At 49.0% G+C, this 21,150-nt stretch overlaps 1 protein-coding gene across 1 annotated transcript; it reads right to left on the bottom strand.

Moving 5' to 3' along the window:
- Positions 1 to 5,075: 5,075 nt before the first annotated feature.
- On the bottom strand, positions 5,076 to 20,138 carry LOC112214769 (zinc finger and BTB domain-containing protein 38). The gene is made up of 2 exons (XM_024373773.2): positions 19,860 to 20,138; positions 5,076 to 14,517 (listed from the first exon to the last, which is right to left on the bottom strand). The coding sequence occupies exon 2, from the start codon at positions 14,499 to 14,501 to the stop codon at positions 8,778 to 8,780; it is 5,724 nt and encodes a 1,907-aa protein (XP_024229541.1). The 5' UTR covers positions 14,502 to 14,517; positions 19,860 to 20,138; the 3' UTR covers positions 5,076 to 8,777.
- Positions 20,139 to 21,150: the final 1,012 nt, after the last annotated feature.

Here is a 21,150-nt window from a genome sequence, read left to right as displayed (position 1 = left end):
GTATCCAGAACCACACAGTAGTTGATCCATTCCACTCACTCTGAACTAACCCTGTGGTAGTAGTGGTGGGGCTAGTGATCTACCATGACACTCTGACGCCTGACTTGAAGTGAGCCAGAGCTACGTGAGCCCGCCAGAATCCTACCTTCAAAGCAGTGGAGGCTGCTGAGGGGAGGACGGCTCATAATAATGGCTGGAATGGAGCAAATGGAATGGAATCAAACACATGGAAACCATGTGTTTAATGTATTTGATACCATTCCAGCATTTTGCTCCAGCCATTACCACGAGCCCATCCTCCCCAATTAAGATGGCACCAACCTTCTGTGCTTCAAAGAGACCATAGGGCAAATACACTATACATACAAAAGTATGTGGATTCAGCTATTCCAGCCACACTCATTGCTGACAGGTGTAAAAAAAAAAATTGAGCACACTGCCATGCAATCTCCATAGACAAACATTGGCAGTAGAACGAATGGCCTTTCTGAAGAGCTCAGTGACTTTCAACTTGGCACCGTCATAGGATGCCACCTTTCCAACCAGTCAGTTCTTCAAATTTCTGCCCTTCTAGAGCTGCCCCAGTCAACTGTAACCGCTGTTATTGTGAAGTGGAAACGTCTAGTTTGTGTGGTAGGGCACACAAACTCACAGAACGGGACCGCCGAGTGCTGAAGTGTGTAGTGCGTAAAAATCGTCTGCCCTCGTTTGCAACACTAACTACCAAGTTCCAAACTGCCCCTGAAAGCAACTTCAGCACAAGAACTGTTAACTGAGAGCTTCTTGAAATGGGATTCCATGGCCGAGCAGCCGCACACAAGCCTCCCATGGCCAAGCAGCCGCACACAAGATCACCAAGCATTGGCTGGAGTGGTGTAAAGCTCAACGCCATTGGGACTCTGGAGCAGTGGAAACATGTTCTCTGGAGTGATTAATCACGCTTCACCATCTGGCAGTCTGACAGTTCCAGTGGAGGGACATCTTAACGCCACAGCATACAATGACATTCTAGACCATTCTGTGCTTCCAACTTTGTGACAACAGTTTGGGGAAGGCCCTTTCCTATTTCAGCATGACAATGCCCCCGTGCACAAAGCGAGGTCCATATAGTAATGGTTTGTTGAGATCGGTGTGGAAGAACTTGACTGGCCTGCACAGAGCCCTGACCTCAACCCCAGTGAACACCTTTGTGATGAAGTGGACTGCAAGCCAGGCGTAATTGCCCAACATCAGTGCCCAACCGCACTTATGCTCTTGTGGCTGAATGGAAGAAAGTCCCCGCAGCAATGTTCCAACATCTCATGGAAAACCTTCCCAGAAGAGTGGAGGCTGTTATAGCAGCAAAGGGGGGACCAACTCCATATTCATGCCCAGGATTTTGGAATGAGATGTTCCACAGGGAGGTGTCCACATACTTTTGTTAATTTAGTGTACATGCTGTGGCTATTGATTCCCAGGAGTATTTGTTGCTTGTTTATGTCTAACTTTAAGTCACTCTGGATAAGAGCATCTGCTAAATTGCCCAAATGTCAAATGTAACTGTTTGTAGGTGAGAGAGAGGGAAAGTGCAAGGGGAAACACAGAAAACCAGTGAAAATAAAGCGAGAGACTAACAAAAAGACAAGAGGGGGAAAGAGGAAGTGTCAGTGACAGAGAAAACCAGGACAAAATATTGATGAGCTCATAGGCCATCCGAGACCAACTTTTCAATACGGAATGTTCTCTTACAGAACAGGAGATCCTGGCATGATTTTTATCAGCTGATAATGAAAGCGCAACTGATCGATGTGATCCACCACAACCTCTCTATCTATGGTCAAACAGCCGTCAGCGTCGACTGATGGTTGTTTACCAGTTCCACTGAGACCTTGACTGTTGGCTGAGAGAGCAGTGGCTAAGTGTGTTGGGGTGTCTTTACGCTGCCGTCTTGGCAGCATTCCTGTATGGTCATCTGAGGACACACTCCGCTTCCAGGAAGGGTACGGTGATGCTGACAAGAGTAGTCCTCTCTCATACCCTGCAATGGGAAAGCTATCACCAGATGAAGGAGTCCAAATATTTTGTCTGATTGGTTTTACGTCACAGTGTCCCGACATCTTGCTCTGTTTGACATCCCCAAGTTTTTGCAAAATATGAGATTACTTCTTTAGTGCACCTAAAAATAAATCTGTAAATTGCTTTAGTGATTGGCAGTTGAGACCACTTCCAGATCAGCACTGTTCTACTCCTGCAGTGCAAGTCAAATGCCCTGATTAACATTTTTCCCGTCAGCGTATTACTGGAAAGCTCCTTTAATAACCAGACAACCTGGATTCCACAGAGTTAACTGGAGAAGAGTTCAACGGTTTTACGTTACAAGGATATAATCTTGCAGTACCTTCTTGTGCCACTGTGTGTCACTCTTAAGAGGGGTTTCAAAAAGTTACATGTTCTCGGAAATAGACATTGGTCTTGGAAATCACTTCCGACCTCAAACAAAACCTTTCACTACCTCCTAATAACCCTAACTACCTCCCAATAACCCTATCCTTTCACTAACTACCCCCTAATAACCCTATGCTTTCACTAACTACCCCCTAATAACCCTATCCTTTCACTAACTACCCCCTAATAACCCTATCCTTTCACTAACTACCTCCTAATAACCCTATCCTTTCACTAACTACCTCCTAATAACCATATCCTTTCACTAACTACCTCCTAAAAACCCTATCCTTTCACTAACTACCCCCTAATAACCCTATCCTTTCACTAACTACCTCTTAATAACCCTATCATTTCACTAACTACCTCCTAATAACCCTATCCTTTCACTAACTACCTCCTAATAACCCTATCCTTTCACTAACTACCTCCTAATAACCCTATCCTTTCACTAACTACCTCCTAATAACCATATCCTTTCACTAACTACCTCCTAAAAACCCTATCCTTTCACTAACTACCCCCTAATAACCCTATCCTTTCACTAACTACCTCTTAATAACCCTATCATTTCACTAACTACCTCCTAATAACCCTATCCTTTCACTAACTACCTCCTAATAACCATATCCTTTCACTAACTACCCCCTAATAACCCAATCATTTCACTAACTACCCCGTAATAACCCTATCCTTTCACTAACTACCTCCTAATAACCCTATAATTTCATTAACTACCTCCTAATAACCCTATCCTTTCACTAACTACCTCCTAATAACCCTATAATTTCACTAACTACCTCCTAATAACCCTATCCTTTCACTACCTACCTCCTAATAACCATATCCTTTCACGAACGAAGAACTATGTACAATTATGATTAGGTTTAAGGGTGAAAAGCCATGCGTATGTTGATTTAGTATGCCCCCCCCACAAGTGTAACGGCTAACTGTATTACATGGTAGTGTGGTACAACAGTAACAGCTAACTGTATTGCTTGGTGGTGTAGTACAACAACAGTATCAGCTAACTGTATTAGTTGGTGGTGTGGTACAACAGTAACAGCTAACTGTGTAGTACAACACCAGTAACAGCTAACTGTATTACTTGGTGGTGTAGTACAACAACAGTAACAGCTAACTGTATTGCTTGGTGGTGTAGTACAACAGTAACAGCTAACTGTATTACTTGGTGGTGTAGTGCAACAACAGTTACAGCTAACTGTATTGCTTGGTGGTGTAGTACAACAACAGTTACAGCTAACTGTATTGCTTGGTGGTATAGTACAACAACAGTAACATCTAACTGTATTATTGCTTGGTGGTATAGTACAACAACAGTAACATCTAACTGTATTGCTTGGTGGTGTAGTGCAACAACAGTTACAGCTAACTGTATTGCTTGGTGGTGTAGTACAACAACAGTAACATCTAACTGTATTGCTTGGTGGTATAGTACAACAACAGTAACATCTAACTGTATTGCTTGGTGGTGTAGTACAACAACAGTAACAGCTAACTGTATTACTTGGTGGTGTAGTACAACACCAGTAACAGCTAACTGTATTGCTTGGTGGTGTAGTACAACAACAGTAACAGCTAACTGTATTACTTGGTGGTGTAGTACAACAGTAACAGCTAACTGTATTACTTGGTGGTGTAGTACAACAGTAACAGCTAACTGTATTACTTGGTGGTGTAGTACAACAGTAACAGCTAACTGTATTACTTGGTGGTGTAGTACAACGGTAACAGCTAACTGTGTTACTTGGTGGTGTAGTACAACAGTAACAGCTAACTGTATTACTTGGTTGTGTAGTACAACAGTAACATCTAACTGTATTACTTGGTGGTGTAGTACAACAGTAACAGCTAACTGTATTACTTGGTGGTGTAGTACAACAGTAATATCTAACTGTATTACTTGGTGGTGTAGTGCAACAACAGTAACAGCTAACTGTATTGCTTGGTGGTGTAGTACAACAACAGTAACAGCTAACTGTATTGCTTGGTGGTGTAGTACAACAGTAAGAGCTAACTGTATTGCTTGGTGGTGTAGTACAACAGTAACAGCTAACTGTATTGCTTGGTGGTGTAGTACAACAGTAACAGCTAACTGTATTGCTTGGTGGTGTAGTACAACAGTAACAGCTAACTGTATTGCTTGGTGGTGTAGTACACCAGTAACAGCTAACTGTATTGCTTGGTGGTGTAGTACAACAACAGTAACAGCTAACTGTATTGCTTGGTGGTGTAGTACAACAGTAACAGCTAACTGTATTGCTTGGTGGTGTAGTACAACAGTAACAGCTAACTGTATTGCTTGGTGGTGTAGTACAACAGTAACAGCTAACTGTATTGCTTGGTGGTGTAGTACACCAGTAACAGCTAACTGTATTGCTTGGTGGTGTAGTACAACAGTAACAGCTAACTGTATTGCTTGGTGGTGTAGTACAACACCAGCTATTGTTATGCTATTGTTATTGTTATGTACTTTGAATTTGCTTCAACAAACACAGTACCAACCACCACTTCACCTTGTGGAGAACAAAGAACGTTGAGGAACACGTTATACAGTGATTAAAATAATAGGGCAAATCGTTTTTTATCTCCGTGCAGATGTTCAAATCAGACATGAGACTTTCTTTCTGTTGGGTCATCAGGTTAATACTTTATTTGTTTGATTGTAGCGAAGAGGAGAGAGGAGAACAAGAGGAACGAGTTAAAGAAACAAGGAAGTAAACAAACAAGAGACTTTGGGAAAGCTGTGGCTACAAGCCTTTGTACCAAATCCAGAGACAACGTTATCAGGCAACAGTAAAACATTTGATATATTTGAAGAAGAAAGAAAACGGTAACGTATTTGTGGACTCTAAAAACTATGGCACAGTATTTACCTAAACATACACAATACCAAACTGTTTAGCCACACCCCTAGAACTATGACCAGCTTCATAGCACTCTAAACCACATGGTTTTTCTTCAAGTTATTTGCCATTTTGATCAATTCAGCCATATACCATTTACATTTCTTATGCCATAAAAAGGCACCTTGTCTGAAATCTGGAAGATCCTCACCATTTCAATACAGCTACATTTCAATATATCAAAGCGGAGGCACAATTCATTTGAACTTACTGAACATACTGTAAATGTGTATATCATCACCAGAATTCACTCTTTATGTCTATTTGCAGGCGTTTGGTCAATGATTGATTGCCATGATGGCAAAACTATGGCATAAGAAATGTTTTTTACAAAACACAAATATGTCCATATAGTGAAATGGCCTTTGATAGGTATAGTATGGAGAGAGTCTTTACAGCTGGGTAGGGAGGGGGGGGCTCTGGAACAAAACCACTGAAAAAGGCAACAAAAAAAATACAGGAGGTCCCTATACCCGAGGGATATGCTGCATAGAAGCAGATTTGTTTTGGTTTTCCTTTTTCACAGACACACACATACACACACACACACACACAGAGAGATACACACACACACACACACACACACACAAGATGCACAAAAGGCTTGTAACCACACCCAAGTGGAGGCCGCAAGCCCCTGCGGTTGGTCACGCTGTGTTTTCGTCCTCCTGCCCGAAACGAACAGCACAGCGGTGGCATCATACACACATACCCATTACACACTTCAAAGAGGTGGTGTAAAGTGTGTGTTTGTTTGGGGAGGAAGGGGGATAATTGGACAGCTCCCATACTGATTCTGAGAAATAAGCGTGGCAGCTGCTCTTTTTGAGGGGGTTATACTCCGGAACAAATACAACCGAGACAAAACCGAGATTGAGAGCTGAGATAATGGGGAAAAGGACAGGATGTGGAAGGATAAAGAAACAAAGTTATGGGGAAGAGAAAGTGAGTGATTTTGGATACCTAGGAGGATATAAACTGTTAGGAAGCGAGTGTTGCTCATGCTTTAGTGGATACAGAACCCAAGTTTCTTGACGTTCCTAGGACTGTACAGTATATATGCATACCAGACTTCATAACGACTCTTTACACATGTTATTTTTCAAGTCAGAAAAACTGAAATCCATCTACCTTTAATGCATTTTGTACTTCAATAACCTCTTGACTAAAATTACATTCATATTTATAAGTGTACTCAAACCCCCTTTTGCTGAATCCACTTTTGTCTCGCTAGCTAAAGGGGGTAGAAAAAGTTAAACAAATCCAAAAATGTAGTGTAACACATAAATCACACAGAGAAAGACTCAGAACAGGAAAAAGTCCCACAGGATTCTGGGAAACTCAGAGCGGCACAGTGGATGCTGCTAAGCCCGGCCCTTCAAAACCAGCTCTGTGGGAGACGATTACGTCACCTCTCGCTTCTCTACCCCAGAGCGCAGAAGGAGGGAGGGAGGAGAGGAGCTATTGGAACACAAAAAGCTGTCTGAGACAAGCAGACCTCAGTGTGGCGTGATCTTACTGCGTCTTCCGACTCCATTCGCCTTGTCCTTTTCTATCTCCTTTCAGTGGAGGGGGAGGGGTCTTTTTTGATTCGACATCAAGATGTAGGAAGCTCCGTTGAGGGTACTGGCCTAGGTGCGCCCTGGCCTCTGTGTTTCTCTTTTAATCTCTCTCTTAGGATCACGGAAATTGCCCTGCCCTGATTCCATCTCTATGTATTTCCTTGTACACTCCCTCTCTTCAACACGGCCTAACAAATGGAGTGGGTCTTTGGTGGACACCAGGGGGCATCAGGGGGAGGGAAAAGGCCACAAGAATAAAAAGGTTGACTGATTCTTGTTTTATTATTTTCAATCCTTGGAAGAAATGAGATGAGTACAAGGACAACTGGAAGTGTATGGTCTACACTAGCCTATGATTGTCACCCAGTGGCCAGCTACAGTACATGTGCATAACAGCTACAAGTGTCAAGTCTTCCCCCCCCCCTTTTTCTAGGAATGTTTTCCAGTTGTTATGCACAAGGTAAAAACTAACATGAACCTCGAAGCAGACCTGGGTCATCTGGCTACTATGGTCTTAGGTTAGTGACCTGGACTGAAAGTCATCTGGCCACTCTATGGTCTTAGGTTAGTGACCCGGACTGAAAGTCATCTGGCCACTATGGTCTTAGGTTAGTGACCCGGACTGAAAGTCATCTGGCCACTATGGTCTTAGGTTAGTGACCCGGACTGAAAGTCATCTGGCCACTATGGTCTTAGGTTAGTGACCCGGACTGAAAGTCATCTGGCCACTATGGTCTTAGGTTAGTGACCCGGACTGAAAGTCATCTGGCCACTATGGTCTTAGGTTAGTGACCCAGACTGAAAGTCATCTGGCCACTATGGTCTTAGGTTAGTGACCCGGACTGAAAGTCATCTGGCCACTATGGTCTTAGGTTAGTGACCCGGACTGAAAGTCATCTGGCCACTATGGACTTATGTTAGTGTCCTGGACTGAAATTCATCTGGCCACTATGGTTACTGGAGGTAACATAAGCTCACAAGATCGGTAATTGACAGATTCTACTCCAGGCAAAAGGTTTGCTAGAGTTGCTGCTTTGTGAACGGGAAATAGAGGAATTCCTTCTAATGCTTCTATGCACTGACCTATAATGCCTAGTCCATCTAGTGTTAGAATGTTGCTAACACCTCAGAACCCCATGGAACGATCAGCACTCAGATGGCAGCCATACAGCCACTCACACACATCCACACACACATCCACGCCAAACAAGCAGAATCCCACCTCAGCGTTCACAAACAGAATTCCTACATACTGTGCATGTTACCTGTTCATATAAAGCTCTCACAGACACTTGGAGCACAAGTTTACTAAAGCAATCACACATATCACACACTCACACAGTGTAATTTAATGCTCCGACTCCCACCGTGTCGAATTATGTCCATTTTGGCTGATCCCTTCTGTCCCTAAAACAAGGCCTCCCCTGTATTTATATGCAGTCAACAGAATGGGAAGCGGACCGAAACAAATGATTCGCAAAACACACCCTGTTAGCTGTTGTTATTCTTATATTATAGATATTGTCGTAACAAGTTTGAGAGGACAATTAATCAAGCTCTAGAACTATTACTACTGAAAGACGTGAGAACAGAAACCAGAGGTGAATGGGGCGAGCGAGAGGAAAGGAGAGGGGAATGATGGATCTGTCTTTTTTCTCTCCTCCTCTTACTTCACTCCCCCACTTCCCATCATCCCTCCTCCTGATTCAACGCTTTGGCTCTGATCGCTACTTTACAAAAGAGAGGCAGGGGACTGTGCAAGTGTACGCACTACAAAGGAGCCGATGGCACCCTTCCTTCTCCACTACAGGGACTGGTCGTCCGCTTTGAAATATTCCTCAGATGTCATTTCTATATACACCTTCTACAACTTTCCGTTGCTGTTGTCCCGCTGTTTCTTGCTGCTGCCGCCGCTGCTGTTGTAGAGGCTGGGGTTCCCCACTAGGTGGTGTGGCGCCATGCCAGCGTAGGGACCAGCTGCAGCAGCGTAGTTGAAGAGGGCAGGGAGGAAGGGCAACGGCTCCACCTTCTCCCCCCCGGGGGCCATCATGTTCAGAGCCATGGGCAGGGTGGCCAGGTTGTAGGGGTAGGCCAGCAGCTGCGGCCCGTAAAGCAGCTGGTAGGGGTCGGGGTAGAATGGCAGTTTGGCAAGATCCCCGGTAGGCACCATCTTCCCCAGTGGCCCGAAGGAGAGAGGCCCCGTCGGGTAGGACATGAGCAGGTTGTCCTCCTGCTTCTTGCCAGAGCGGTAGCCACCCTGGACGATGAGTGGCAGCGGGTAGTCCTGCATGGGGTATCCCCTGGCAGTGACCTCCCCTCTGTGAGGGTCTCTCGATGGCGCTGGGGAGTGGTCCAGGGGCTCTTCCTCGGACGGTGGGGGGTCCCGGGGGAGCAGCAGGGCATGGGCAGAAGGGCGGTCGCTGCCACTGACCGACCCAGGGGGCAACTGAAACCTCTGGAGACCCTGTGTGCCACGCAGGGACTGGGCAACCTGTTGGTTTGCCTGCATCAGCAGGTCCATAGCAGTGGGGAAGCGGCGGGGAAACTTGGAGGGCCGCCTCTGCAAGGGTGGGCTGTTAATAGCAGTTTGAATTGGTGTGTGTATCGGGGACGGTGCGGGACTAATCGGCTCCTCTTTGGGTACCAGGAGGGTCCCCTCCATGTCTCTGGGCTGCTCCTGTAGTGATGCTCCCCTTGACTGCTGAGCCCTCTCCATCTCCCTTTCTCTCTGCCGCTCCCTTCCCAGCTCTCTGTCCATCTCCCTCTCCCTCTGCTTCCTCCTTCCTAGCTCTCTGTCCATCTCCCTCTCCCTCTGCTTCCTCCTTTCTAGCTCTCTGTCCATATCCCTTTCCCTCTGCCTCCCCCTTTCCAACTCTCTCTCCATATCCTGTTCCCTTTCCAGCTCTCTCTTCATCTCCCTCTCCCATTCTCTCTGCCTTTCCCTCTCCACCTCCCTCTCCCTGGCTAGAATCGAGGACATGGTCAGGTCTTGTGCTTGGTTGGGACTGGGGCTCCTGGACAAGGGTGGGACCCTGAGATCTTGGGCCACTGGTGAGTTCTTAAAACCAGCATGATGGAGGAGGCCCATGCCACATCCCTCCCTCTGTCCTTTTCCCACAATATCACCCTCCTGCTTCACACCACAGACCCCTTGGAGGGGCACTGTTGTCATGGCAACGGACAGAGGAGCAGCAGTATGGCTGATTCTCATCTGCAAGGTCGGGGCCATATTTGGAGAAGTGACAGGTGCAGGGCTGGTCCTCCTGTGGTTCTGCCCCTCCAGACTCCTCTTCCTGGGGGTCCGGTAGTCCAGACATTCAGCTCCGCTGCTCATGACCAGCACACCCTGGAGGGCCGAGGAGCAGCAGAGGGAGGGAGATGGTGTCCGCCGGTCGGCTGTGGGGATCGCTGGAGGGGGCTGAATAATCTGAGGACTGGGCTCTCTGACAGGAATGGGAGTTGTGAGTTCATTAAGTTCGTTGAGTTCAGGGCCGCTGCACAGTGTTGGAGTTTGGTGCTCTGCTTTCACCTCGCCAGGCTGGCTCGCACACTGCAGCGGCTCTATGGCCTCGCTACTATGCTGTGTCTCTGGGATAGGGTAGCTGATAACAGGGACAGAGTGAACAATGGGAACATGGTCACTCGTGGTGTCTACGTCTTTTCTAACAGTGCTAACTGTTGTCTCTGCTGCTGCTGCTGTTTTTGACTCTGTCTGCCTCTCCTCCTTTTCTCTCTCCGGGGAGCTGCTTAACTCGTGGCGCCTCACGTGGCGGTTTAGCGCTGAGGATGTCTTGCACACCTTATGGCACTGCGGACAGGTGTGTCTCGCCAATGACCTCCTGCTTAGGCAACTTGGACTTCCCTTCCCTAGTATAACCCTCTCTCTCGCCCTGTCTACCTCTGTTAACTCCGTCTCTGTCTCCATGCCCTCATCTCGAGACTGACACCCCGCTCGGGATGGCACAGACGAGGGGTTGGGGGCTTTGGGGTGCTGGGCTCTCTGGTGGTCCTCTAGTTGGTCCCTGGAAGGGAAGGGGGCCCTACAGAGGAGGCACACAAACTCCAGCAGGTGGCTAAGCTCGTGTTTATCCCGCTTCCTGGAACTGGAGAACCAGCGGCCACACGTATCGCACTCCGACGCACTTCCATCGGACCAGGGCCGGCGTTTTGTGTCCATAGGGGGGACTGAGGTAGAAAATGGGGGCTGGGGAGAGACCAGGGGAGGATCAGCGAGCTGAAGGGGGGCTTCCCCGATTTCTTCCTCCCCCTCTTTGTCCTTCTCTTTTGAAGGTATAGAGGAAGTACTGAACGATTCAGGTGCCTCTCCCTCCTCCATGTGATCTTTCACCTCCCCCACTTCCTGCTCCACCTCATCCATCTTTCCATCCTCCTTCTCTTGGTCTTCCTTATTCACATGGTCCATGAGTCTCTCTGCCCTCCTCATTAGCCGGAGGGAGCGTTTGTAGTGGAGTTTGCGTTGCCAGTTCTTTGTTTTGTGGGCATGAGGGGCCTTCCTCTTGGGCTTGTATGAGTAGTAGGGCCTCCAGAGGTTGTCCTCATCATCCTCACTCTGCCCCTGCTTGCGCACCTCCTGGCGGAAGTAGTACTCTCTGACCTTGCCCGTGGCTTTTGGGCTTTTCTTCCGGCTGTCCCCCTCTCCATTTTCTCTCTCCCCATCTCCTCCTCTCTCCCCCTCAGCTTCGACACTAGAGCTGCGATGGGAGCGGTGTTTATGGTGGTGGTGGTGGGAGTGGCGAGGTTCCTTGGAGTCATGTGGGGAGGAGTCCATCCTTTTGGCTCTGGAAGGAGGGGGGCTCCTGTCCCTCTTGAGGTCCGTCTCGGAGATGCTGCGTTTGACCATGGCCTCCTCGCCTATCCGCACCGTGATCTGGCACAGCGGCCCGGCCCCTTTGCCCTCTGACCCTGTGGATGACTGTTTGGCTGAGGAGCTGTCACTCTTGCTGTGCCCCTTGCGGGACTTATGATGGTACCTACCTGTTTCTGATCTCCTCTCCCCCTCCTCTGTGGCATCTGAACTATCCACTAATTTAGCTCTCTTCCTATGGCTCTCCGTACTTTCCCTGTGAATTTTAACAGGCTTTGCACTGACCTTGGGGAGTGTCTGGCTGTTGCTAGCTTCAGGGGAGGGACTGCTCAGGGGGCCTTTCCCGGCCCCAGAGGTGACCTGGTTGCTATGGACAATGACGGATGGCGCCGCTGTGCCATGCACTATGACGGAGGGCTTGGAGTGGCCGTATGTGATGACAGAAGACAAACCCAACTCTGGGCTACCGCTGACCTTTGGAGTTTTGACTTTGTTACGAACGGATGCCTTGGAGCTGCTGCCACAGCTATCGACCTGCTCTGACTCTGTCTCTCTGTCAGCTACTCTCCCTAAGGCCATACCTGTTAGGGAGGGGGGCAGTGTGGGGATCTCTCCCTGCTCTAGGCCCACTGAGAGGGGGAAGCCAGCAGGGAACTCGTCAGGGTCAGGCTTCACACCCTTGGGTAGAGAGCAACTGATGAGGCTGTGAAGGTCCAGGGAGCCGGGCAGGCTGCAGTCCAGGGGCTGAGGCAAGGGGACGGCAGAGGGGTCAGACGGGGGCAGCAGCAGGCTGTTGGCCAGGGAGTCACTGTAGGTCTTGTAGGGTCTCTTCTGGGAACGCATAGGAAGCAGGCGGTAGAACTTGAGGGCGTTGACCTTCTGCTTGTAACCACCGTTGACTGTCTTTTCGCTGGAGATGAGGCCCGGGCTGATGCCGTGGAAAGCCTTCTGGTGGGTCTTCAGGTTGTAGTACGTTGCGAAGGCCTCCCAGCAGAAGATGCACTGGTAGCGTCGCTCGCCCGTGTGCCACACCTCGTGCTTGGTGCGGTACTCGGCCAAGGCGAACACCTTGTCACAGAAGTGGCAGGGATACTTGCGGCGCCACGAGTGCACGTTGGAATGACGCTTGAGGCTGGACAGGGTCATGTAGGAGCGCTCGCACACCGAGCAGAAGTAGATGACATGGCCGTCCACCACCTTGACAAAGTGGTCCTCGTCCCCCACCAGCTCTGACACGTCGCCTTCATGCCGAACCAGGAGACCTCGCCCTTTTTTCCCTTTCCCAGGCTTCATATCCTCTTCACTTGCCCCCACAATCTGTCCTCCCTCCACCCTAACCTCCCCTTCCTCCAGGGGCTCCTCTTTGGCCAGGATGGGGAGAAGGGGGATGCTAGATGGGAGGGCCGGGTTCAGAGCGTGCGTGCAGGAGGCCTCGTGGGACTGCAGTCTCTTGTTGTGGATGAAGGCTTTGCCACAGTGCTGGCAGCTGAGGGCCCGGCCGCCACGGTGCAGCCGCATGTGGGCCGTGAGAGACAAGGCGGAGCTGAAGAGGCGGTGGCACACCCCACATATCAGCTCCGGCTCGGGGCCATCTGGGGGGGTAGAGGAGGAGTGAGGAGGAAGAGTGAAAGACTCAGAGGGGTGAGGAAGAGGAGGAGAAAGGTGGAGGTTGGGTGGACGTAGGTTTGTTCCAACTTGGGGGCTGCCCACCCTCCCTCCTTTTTTCCCTGTTTTCTCCTTTCTGTCTGTGCCCCGCCCCCCCTGGCCCCGATAGGCCACGGTGCTCAGGTTGAACAGAATCTGTGCAGTCTTTGAGGGTGAGGCCGTGCCATTGGTCAGTCTGTGACCCTCCCCTGGGTAACCACCTAAAGGCCCATTGGAAGACCTGGGGGGGAACCTGTGGAACTGGGAGTCCAGACCGGCTTTGAAAAGAGGTGGAGGGGATTTGATGTCCTTTTTGACCAGTGCGGTAAGATCCATAGGAGAGGAAGAGGAGGAAGGGGAAGAGGAGGTGGAGGAAGAGGACGGGGAGCTGTCCCGCTGGGGGGGGTTAAAGGGCCGCCGTTTGTCTGTGGTGGTGGCATCCAGTTTCCACGCTGACACCTCGTTGGACGCCTTGGAGGCCGAGGAGGAGTGTCGGCGGCGGGGGTAGGATGTGGCTGAGGAGGGGCGGTGGTTGTGAACGGTGAGGGCGGCGGGCAGGGCGGCACTGAGGGGGAAGCTGAGGGTGATCTTAGCGTTCTCGGGGCCGTCTGCCTCATCATTCATCAGCCCCTCCATCATGGCCTCCCCTCCTCGGCACTGCCGGCTTTTACCCTTCATCTGCCCGGGTTCCGACTCCTCTTCTTCCTCAACCAGATTGGTCAAGATGGGCACCCTAAGGCTGAGGCCCGCCTCCGACAGATGCCTGGTCCCCTTGGAGCCCTTGCGGGCAACACGGGAGGAGTAGATGAAGTCAAGCAGGTTGGACAGCACACAGGACTGCAGGTTAGGCAGGTCCAGCTCAGCCCCCTGGATGAGCCTGGAAGAGGGGGTAGACGGCAGGTGGTGGCTGCCTAATACAGGAGTTGTAGGCGGTGGGGAAGACGTCGACAGCAGCAGCTGGCGGAAGTACTGGCAACAGGCGGCCAACTTGGCGTTGCTGGTGGCGATGAGGTTGACGTCACAGAAGAGGGTGGGCCCGGCGGGCAGGCGCTGCTCGTTCAGGCGTAGCAAGAAGAGGCCTGCGTGGAGGGGGTCCAACACCTCCAGCCAGGACACCATGACCAGCCCCCAAAACCTGCGAAACAACAAGAAGAGATGAGTGTTACAGCTAGAATGGATCCCTGCATGCGAGTTTTGTAAGTCGCTGTGGATAAGCACTACATTTGAATGTATTATACAAGAAAGAAAATGCCCATTCCTATCCAAAAAAAGATTCCTTCATGATGCTAAGGAAACGATGCTAAGGAAACGATGCTAAGGAAACGATGCTAAGGAAACGATGCTAAGGAAACGATGCTAAGGAAACGATGCTAAGGAAACGATGCTAAGGAAACGATGCTAAGGAAACGATGCTAAGGAAATTATGCTAAGGAAATGCTTAAAGTTGCTTAAGAGCGCAACAAACGTCAGCTGATATTAAAATCCAAAAAGGAATGGCGAGAGCAGGGAAAGAGAGAAGAAGAAGGAATATGTGGTAATGCTGGTTTAGATTTCAGCACACAGAGACTGGAAAGAAATTCCAGGGATCCATCTTGGCTGTGTCACAACATTCACATCACCTAATTGGAAGGCGTTCAGATTTAATCAAGATTTAATCAAGATTTCCTTGGAATAGAGTGTCGACTTGCATCCCATAGCCCTGTGGACTTAAAACAAATAGGTCCCGTTTAACAGACATGGTGGGGGGGAAATGGGGGTGATTCTCATCACAGCCTGCTGGCCCATTCCTGGTAGTGGTCAGAATCTGCCGGCCATGACTCTAACCATTATTTGTGAAGGCAGAGGGAGAGAGAGAGGGAGGGAAGGAAAGTGGAAGCCAGGGAGAGAGGCAGGGTAGGGGAGGATAGTGGAGGAGGGGTGTTTTTCCGCCCGCTGCATCCGGTTCTGTCGCAGTTAAGCTCGAGAGGACGAGCAAAGATCGACGGGGCGCTTCCCATTTCCATTCTAATTCTAGCAGCGATTGCGGCAGATCCACTCGCCTGCTATCTATTCATACACGCCAGCTCGCAGATTCGCCTGCAATAGGCAATTTTATTGTAATTACTTATTTAGCACAGGCCGTTCTGTGGGGTCTGCAGATTGGGGAGATGGATGTTGAGGCCTTAATGATGCGACAAAAATAAAAATCCACAGTCATGCTTTTCTGCTTGTGTTTTCAAGCAGCAAGGCAGAAAGGCCTCTGTAAAATTCCACAGGCAGCCCTGAACAGGCAGAAACTAGGTCAGCACTGTTATTGCAGAGGGAAGAGGGAGAGAGAGGGAGAGAAAGGAAGAGAGAGGGCCAGGCTGGAAACAGGAACACACATACACACAGCACAGGCCGACGGAAAGGCAGATAGCGCACAGACAGACAGACACAAACACATCCCCATTGGCAGAAATGCATGCAGTCATATATACAGGCACCGGCAAGCACCCACAGCCACAAAAACAAACTACTGATGCCATGGGTGTAAAACTATAAGTAAAACAATGGGGAGAAGCAGGGGCGCAATCCGCAACAAACAGAGAGTCTGTAGAGGTGGAATGAACTGAATTACAGAACAGAATAAGAGGAGCTTTGAAGAAAGAGGATATAAAGGGGGAAAGGGACACGCCAGCCATACACCGAAATGATACACAACGAAATACACAGTAAAGTCGCACAACTACGCTGCTAATCCCACTTGCTCTGTATTTCCCTGGATATACAGGCAAACACAGTGACTATTTTAGCAACCTACCTCTATAGCCCTATTCGCACAGGACTAGTATTACTATACAACATCGGTTATGTAATGGTTACTCCAGCACAACACGGAGGGAATTAGTTTTCCCAAACTGCCCCTGTATTTCAAAATGGACCGTTATGACAGATGCCTGGAGGCTCTTCTTGTCGTAAAGATATTTCAAATGTCTAGGGATGGCCTAATGTTGACCTAATGACCTTCAGGTCAAAGACAGTCAGCTTAACCATCCATATCAATGACAACCATGAACTAACCTACGCAGACATTTAACTACCTGACGGATTTGGCAATTTATCAATTCATTGGCACAATATCGTCCACTTCATCTTTAAAAAAAAAAGAGAAGTATGGCACTAGGAAAGATATGTGATATGATATGTGACAAAACAGTTTGTTCATCTGTAGGCTACGGGCATAGTACTTTGTTTTACGCATCAATTTGGTCCCGTGTTCTTCCCCAACCTGGGTACAGCACCTGCTTAACTCTTTTAATATCCCTCAAAACACAGGGATGACGATTCACACGGGACTATCAGAGGACCTGGGAGTTCAGCCAAAAAATAGGGTTTTTTCAGGGCTGGAATAATAACTACATGCCAAGTAAACATGACTGACATGGCAGATTCAGACGGGACTAAAATGACAAATGTGGTGGGTTGTGCTCATGCCCAGTAAACCATATCCTGTCCGCACACGGCTTAACTTCCTTCATACTGGACACAGAGACATAAAAGTTCATCTGACTCTGGGGAAGTAGATAAAAGGCCTCATTGCCAAAATCCTGAAGTCTCCCTTTAAAGTAGATGTGTCTTCTTGAGAAATATGTGGATGTTTACTGTGCAGTCTGCTCTGACAACACACTGTCACTTGGTATTAGTCCCGTGGTGCTCAGTTGGTAGCGCATTGAGCTTGCAAAACCAGAGCTGTGGGTTCGATTCCCATGAGGGACCAGTACGAAAAATGTCTGCACTCACTACAGCAAGTTGCTCCGGATAAGAGTGTCTGCTAAATGACAAACAAATGTCATTTAGACGCCAGCTACTCGTAGGCGGACACACCGTGAGACGGCGTGAGGGCAAAAAAAATGTCACGATTTCATCTGGTGTTTACGCCGCAAATGGGAAAATGCGTCTGCCGCCCTCTCTCTCTCTTCATCTCGCTGTGACGCACACAACTGCCTCTCCACAAACAGGCCCTGAACGACGGTCTGGCCAAGCGTGACAGGGAGCTTTACACACACACACACAACACAATCACGCACCGCACACAGTCACGCGCATGCATACACCCCCTCCCCCCTCACACGCAAGCAAGCATCTGACCCTCAGTGTGCCAAGGACCCAGCCTCGCCCCCCCCACAAAATACAGTGCCCTGCTGAAGCACAGTGTTCCGCACAAACAAACATGTCCGCTGAAGGATTGTACATCTATTTTCACCCACGGTGCTGAAAAGAGAAAAAAAACACACACAAAAACAGAACAGCAAGTGCAAGTACGGTTTGTGTGGCACAAATGACTGACTAAGCTACGTAGATGAACACAAGGCAGAATCACAACGTCAGCAAGAGAAAAAACATCAACACTACACTCGGGTCACAGTGACCATGCCACTATTAAAAGTACCTAGAGTCCTAATCAGTTAGTATGCAATAGCTCTGATCCCATCTCCTTTATATGTACAGCCCAGCCATAGACTAGTTACTGCAAGAGACTGGTGGGTGGGTTTCAGCCAGGGGGGAAATGTGGGGGCCAGATTGGAGTGTGTGGGGGGTGGGTTTACTCGTTCCGCACTGTGAGCGAGTGGAGTGGGATTGTGGAAATAGGAAGGTGTCGGTTGGGTTCTCCCCAGTGTGGAACGGCCAGCAAGGGGGGCACCAGTTGGGTCGTGAAAAGGGGGCTGTCGTTGGAGACAGAGAGAGGGAGAGACACTGAACTCTCCATAACCCCCCGGCCCAGAAAACATGGAGGAGCCAGCCAGATGGGCAGAGGGAGGAGGAGGAGAAGAGCAGGGGAGGAAGGGATGATGGTATGGGTCGGGGAGTGGTGGGTGGAGAGAGGAGGGTTGGAAGGGTAGATAGTGTAACTTCAAACACATCTCTTCCTGGTCCAGATTTCATGGTTTCCTTGTCTTTCAGATCCTGCTCAGCGTGTCAACATGCCCCCCCCCTCCCCCTCAGTGTAATCTCTGGTATCGCTACAATTTGGCATGCCACTCCACGCACCAGCGAGCCTGCTCCATGTTAAAACGCCACACTCCATGGTCCGTTAGCTCTCAACCCGGCACATAATTATCATCATTCTGACCCCTGTAATAGAGAATGGAAACAACACCCACTGACCTTTTTGGGGTAATTTTCCCCAAAACCATTTTAAATTTTGCACACAGTCCCTCTGAAGACACAGTGCAGGTCAGTTAGGTTTGTGCAGCGTAAAACAATACAACTTTATTGTCCACAGTTACAGCGAACAACGGAAATGTGTCTTCTGCTCTCCTCATTTCTCAACCGTACGACTAGAGCGCATCACCCAGCAAAGGGACAAATCCTGACTTTATAGATGCATACATAACTCAAACCTCTGGTCAAATCATACTTCTGCGAAAGTCATTCATATCAACGAGAGATTTATGTGTAACATTGCACGCTGAAATCTCCATTTCCGAACTGGACAACTGGAATGGCTTAAGTGGAAATTGTACGCAAAACCAACATTGCCAGGGTATTCAAGTCTTCCATTGGATGCCATTGACATAATCTAGCCAGTATACGAACAACAAGTCAAACAGAAAACTGTTGGCTGGAAATTCATCAACTGCCACTGGCGCTAAGCAACGAGGCTCCCTATAACTCCTGACCTCTGACCCCTAAAGCCCTGTGGCATTGTAGGTCATATTTCCCATACAGTGAAGGCAGAGGCTTGGTGGCCATGGTGACCAGGAATGTGGAAATATTTGGCAGAGGGACTGTTGTTTTGGAAAAAGAAAGCAGGGTTGGTTAGGGAAACAACAATGGGTCTGTGACGTTAAAATGCCCTCCAAGGCTTAGCAAGAACCTCCTTCCGCTTCCAAAATAACAACCTGGCACTAGAAGGATATTTTGATGACACACCAAAGAACAGACAGGAGAGGCGAGAATAATTTAACCTCGGCGCTAGATTCGCTATCAGGGACGTGTATGTGCAAGTTTTTCACCAACTCCTTGTGTCATTTTGGGAGTTAAGTCGGCTGACCAGTCACAGTGAGAAAAGGTTTCTCACACAGAGCCCATGTCATGCTCACGTCTACCGCCTTGCTCTGATACACATTAGCTAGACCCCCCAATCTGGAGTGTTTCATGCAGATGCGAAAGACGCAGAGATTTTTTAAGTTTCATCACAATCTCTGAACGAGTCATCGCTCCTGAAAAAGAACTGCGTGGTACGCCAGCGAGACCGAGGAGGAGGAGGGAGACAAGGCCTCTTATTGGCCCCCCACACACACACACACACCCACGCGCACACACACAGACACACACACACACACACAGACACACACCAACCCTTACACACACTTAAAACAAATATTACATTTCTCCTGACATACAAAACAACCAGGCAATGGCGTGACTGAGAAAAACAAGCAGACGAAAAAGAGAGAGAAACATATCAGCCTCCCTTTCACTGCTAGGCAAGCACACAACAAGACAACGTACCTCGGAAAACCTCCTGCTGCATCTCTGCTGCGATGTGTTCTCCCTCCTCTCTCTCTTGCTCGCTCTATCCGCTCTCTCCCTCGGTCTGTGTGAGCGTGCGTCTGCGTGAGTGTGTGTGTGTGAGAGAGTGCAGGCAAGGAGAGACGGCGCACACACAGGCAGCAGTGTGTAAAGACAGAGGGCAGGAGCGACTCTCACACTCTGTCTCTCTCGCTCGCTCTCTCTCTCACTCGCTCCCCCTCGCTCTCTCTCTCTCTCCCCCTCACTCTCTCTCTCTCACTTGCTCCACTCTCTCTCACTTGCTCCACTCTCTCTCACTTGCTCCACTCTCTCTCACTTGCTCCACTCTCTCTCACTTGCTCCACTCTCTCTCACTTGCTCCACTCTCTCTCACCTGATCCACTCTCTCTCACTTGCTCCACTCGCTTTCTCTCACTTCAGTTGTGCACATGATTGTCAGTATTTTTGCCTTTTTTCCAGCAAGTGAATTCCCCCCCACACCCCGAATCCAATCCTCTTTTTATTTGGAAGTGTTGTTCTCCAACCACACACACAGACACACTACTTTATATACACAAAGCCCGGCAAGATAGGGAGGGCGAGCGAGAGAGAGGGAGAGGGAGAGGGAGAGGGAGAGAGAGAAAGGCAGAGGACGCCATTTAAGCAGTTTGTTACGAGCACTGCCAGTCCCCAAAATGGCTGAAAACAAACAGGAGCAATGCCAACAACAAAAAAATCCTGGGCACTAGGAGAGAGAGAGAGAGAGAGAAAGAAAGAAAGGGGGAGGGGGGAGAAAGAGAGAGACTACAGACAATAGTTGGATGGCCGATGGAAGTGAAGTTGCCGGAAAGAGGGAAGCAGAGATCAAAGAGAGTTCGAGAGTGAGGGGGTGGGGGAGAGAGAGGGAGAGAGAGAGGGGGGTGGGGGAGAGAGAGGGAGAGAGAGAGAGAGGGGGGAGAGAGAGAGAGAGAACAGCAGGGACACACTGTCTTTGTTTTTATTGCCTCTGTTTAAAGGGTTGAAGTTTATGGGGAGCGAGCGATGGAGAAGAAGTCAGGTGTGTGTTTGGGGTTCACTGCATGATTGAGTGACCCTAAATCCAACTCCACCCTGCTCTGCTGTATGATTGATAGTTTGACTGACAGTCAACAGACATCTGCGTGGCCTTGCTGTGTTACTTTATGTCAGAATGATAACATCTTCCCTTGCCGTTGTCAGAATGTCTTTGAAACAAATTGAAGAAAACAAAGCGGGGAGGAACTACCTCAGCTTGTCCAACAACAAACTCATT

Source organism: Oncorhynchus tshawytscha, linkage group LG15 (assembly GCF_018296145.1).
Source record: "Oncorhynchus tshawytscha isolate Ot180627B linkage group LG15, Otsh_v2.0, whole genome shotgun sequence".
NCBI lineage: Eukaryota > Metazoa > Chordata > Actinopteri > Salmoniformes > Salmonidae > Oncorhynchus > Oncorhynchus tshawytscha.
This window is presented reverse-complemented; position numbering and strand designations above follow the sequence as displayed.

Coding starts and splice junctions, on each gene's coding strand:
- LOC112214769 (XM_024373773.2), bottom strand. CDS start 14,501: ATGGTGTCCTGGCTGGAGGTGTTGGACCCCCTCCACGCAGGCCTCTTC.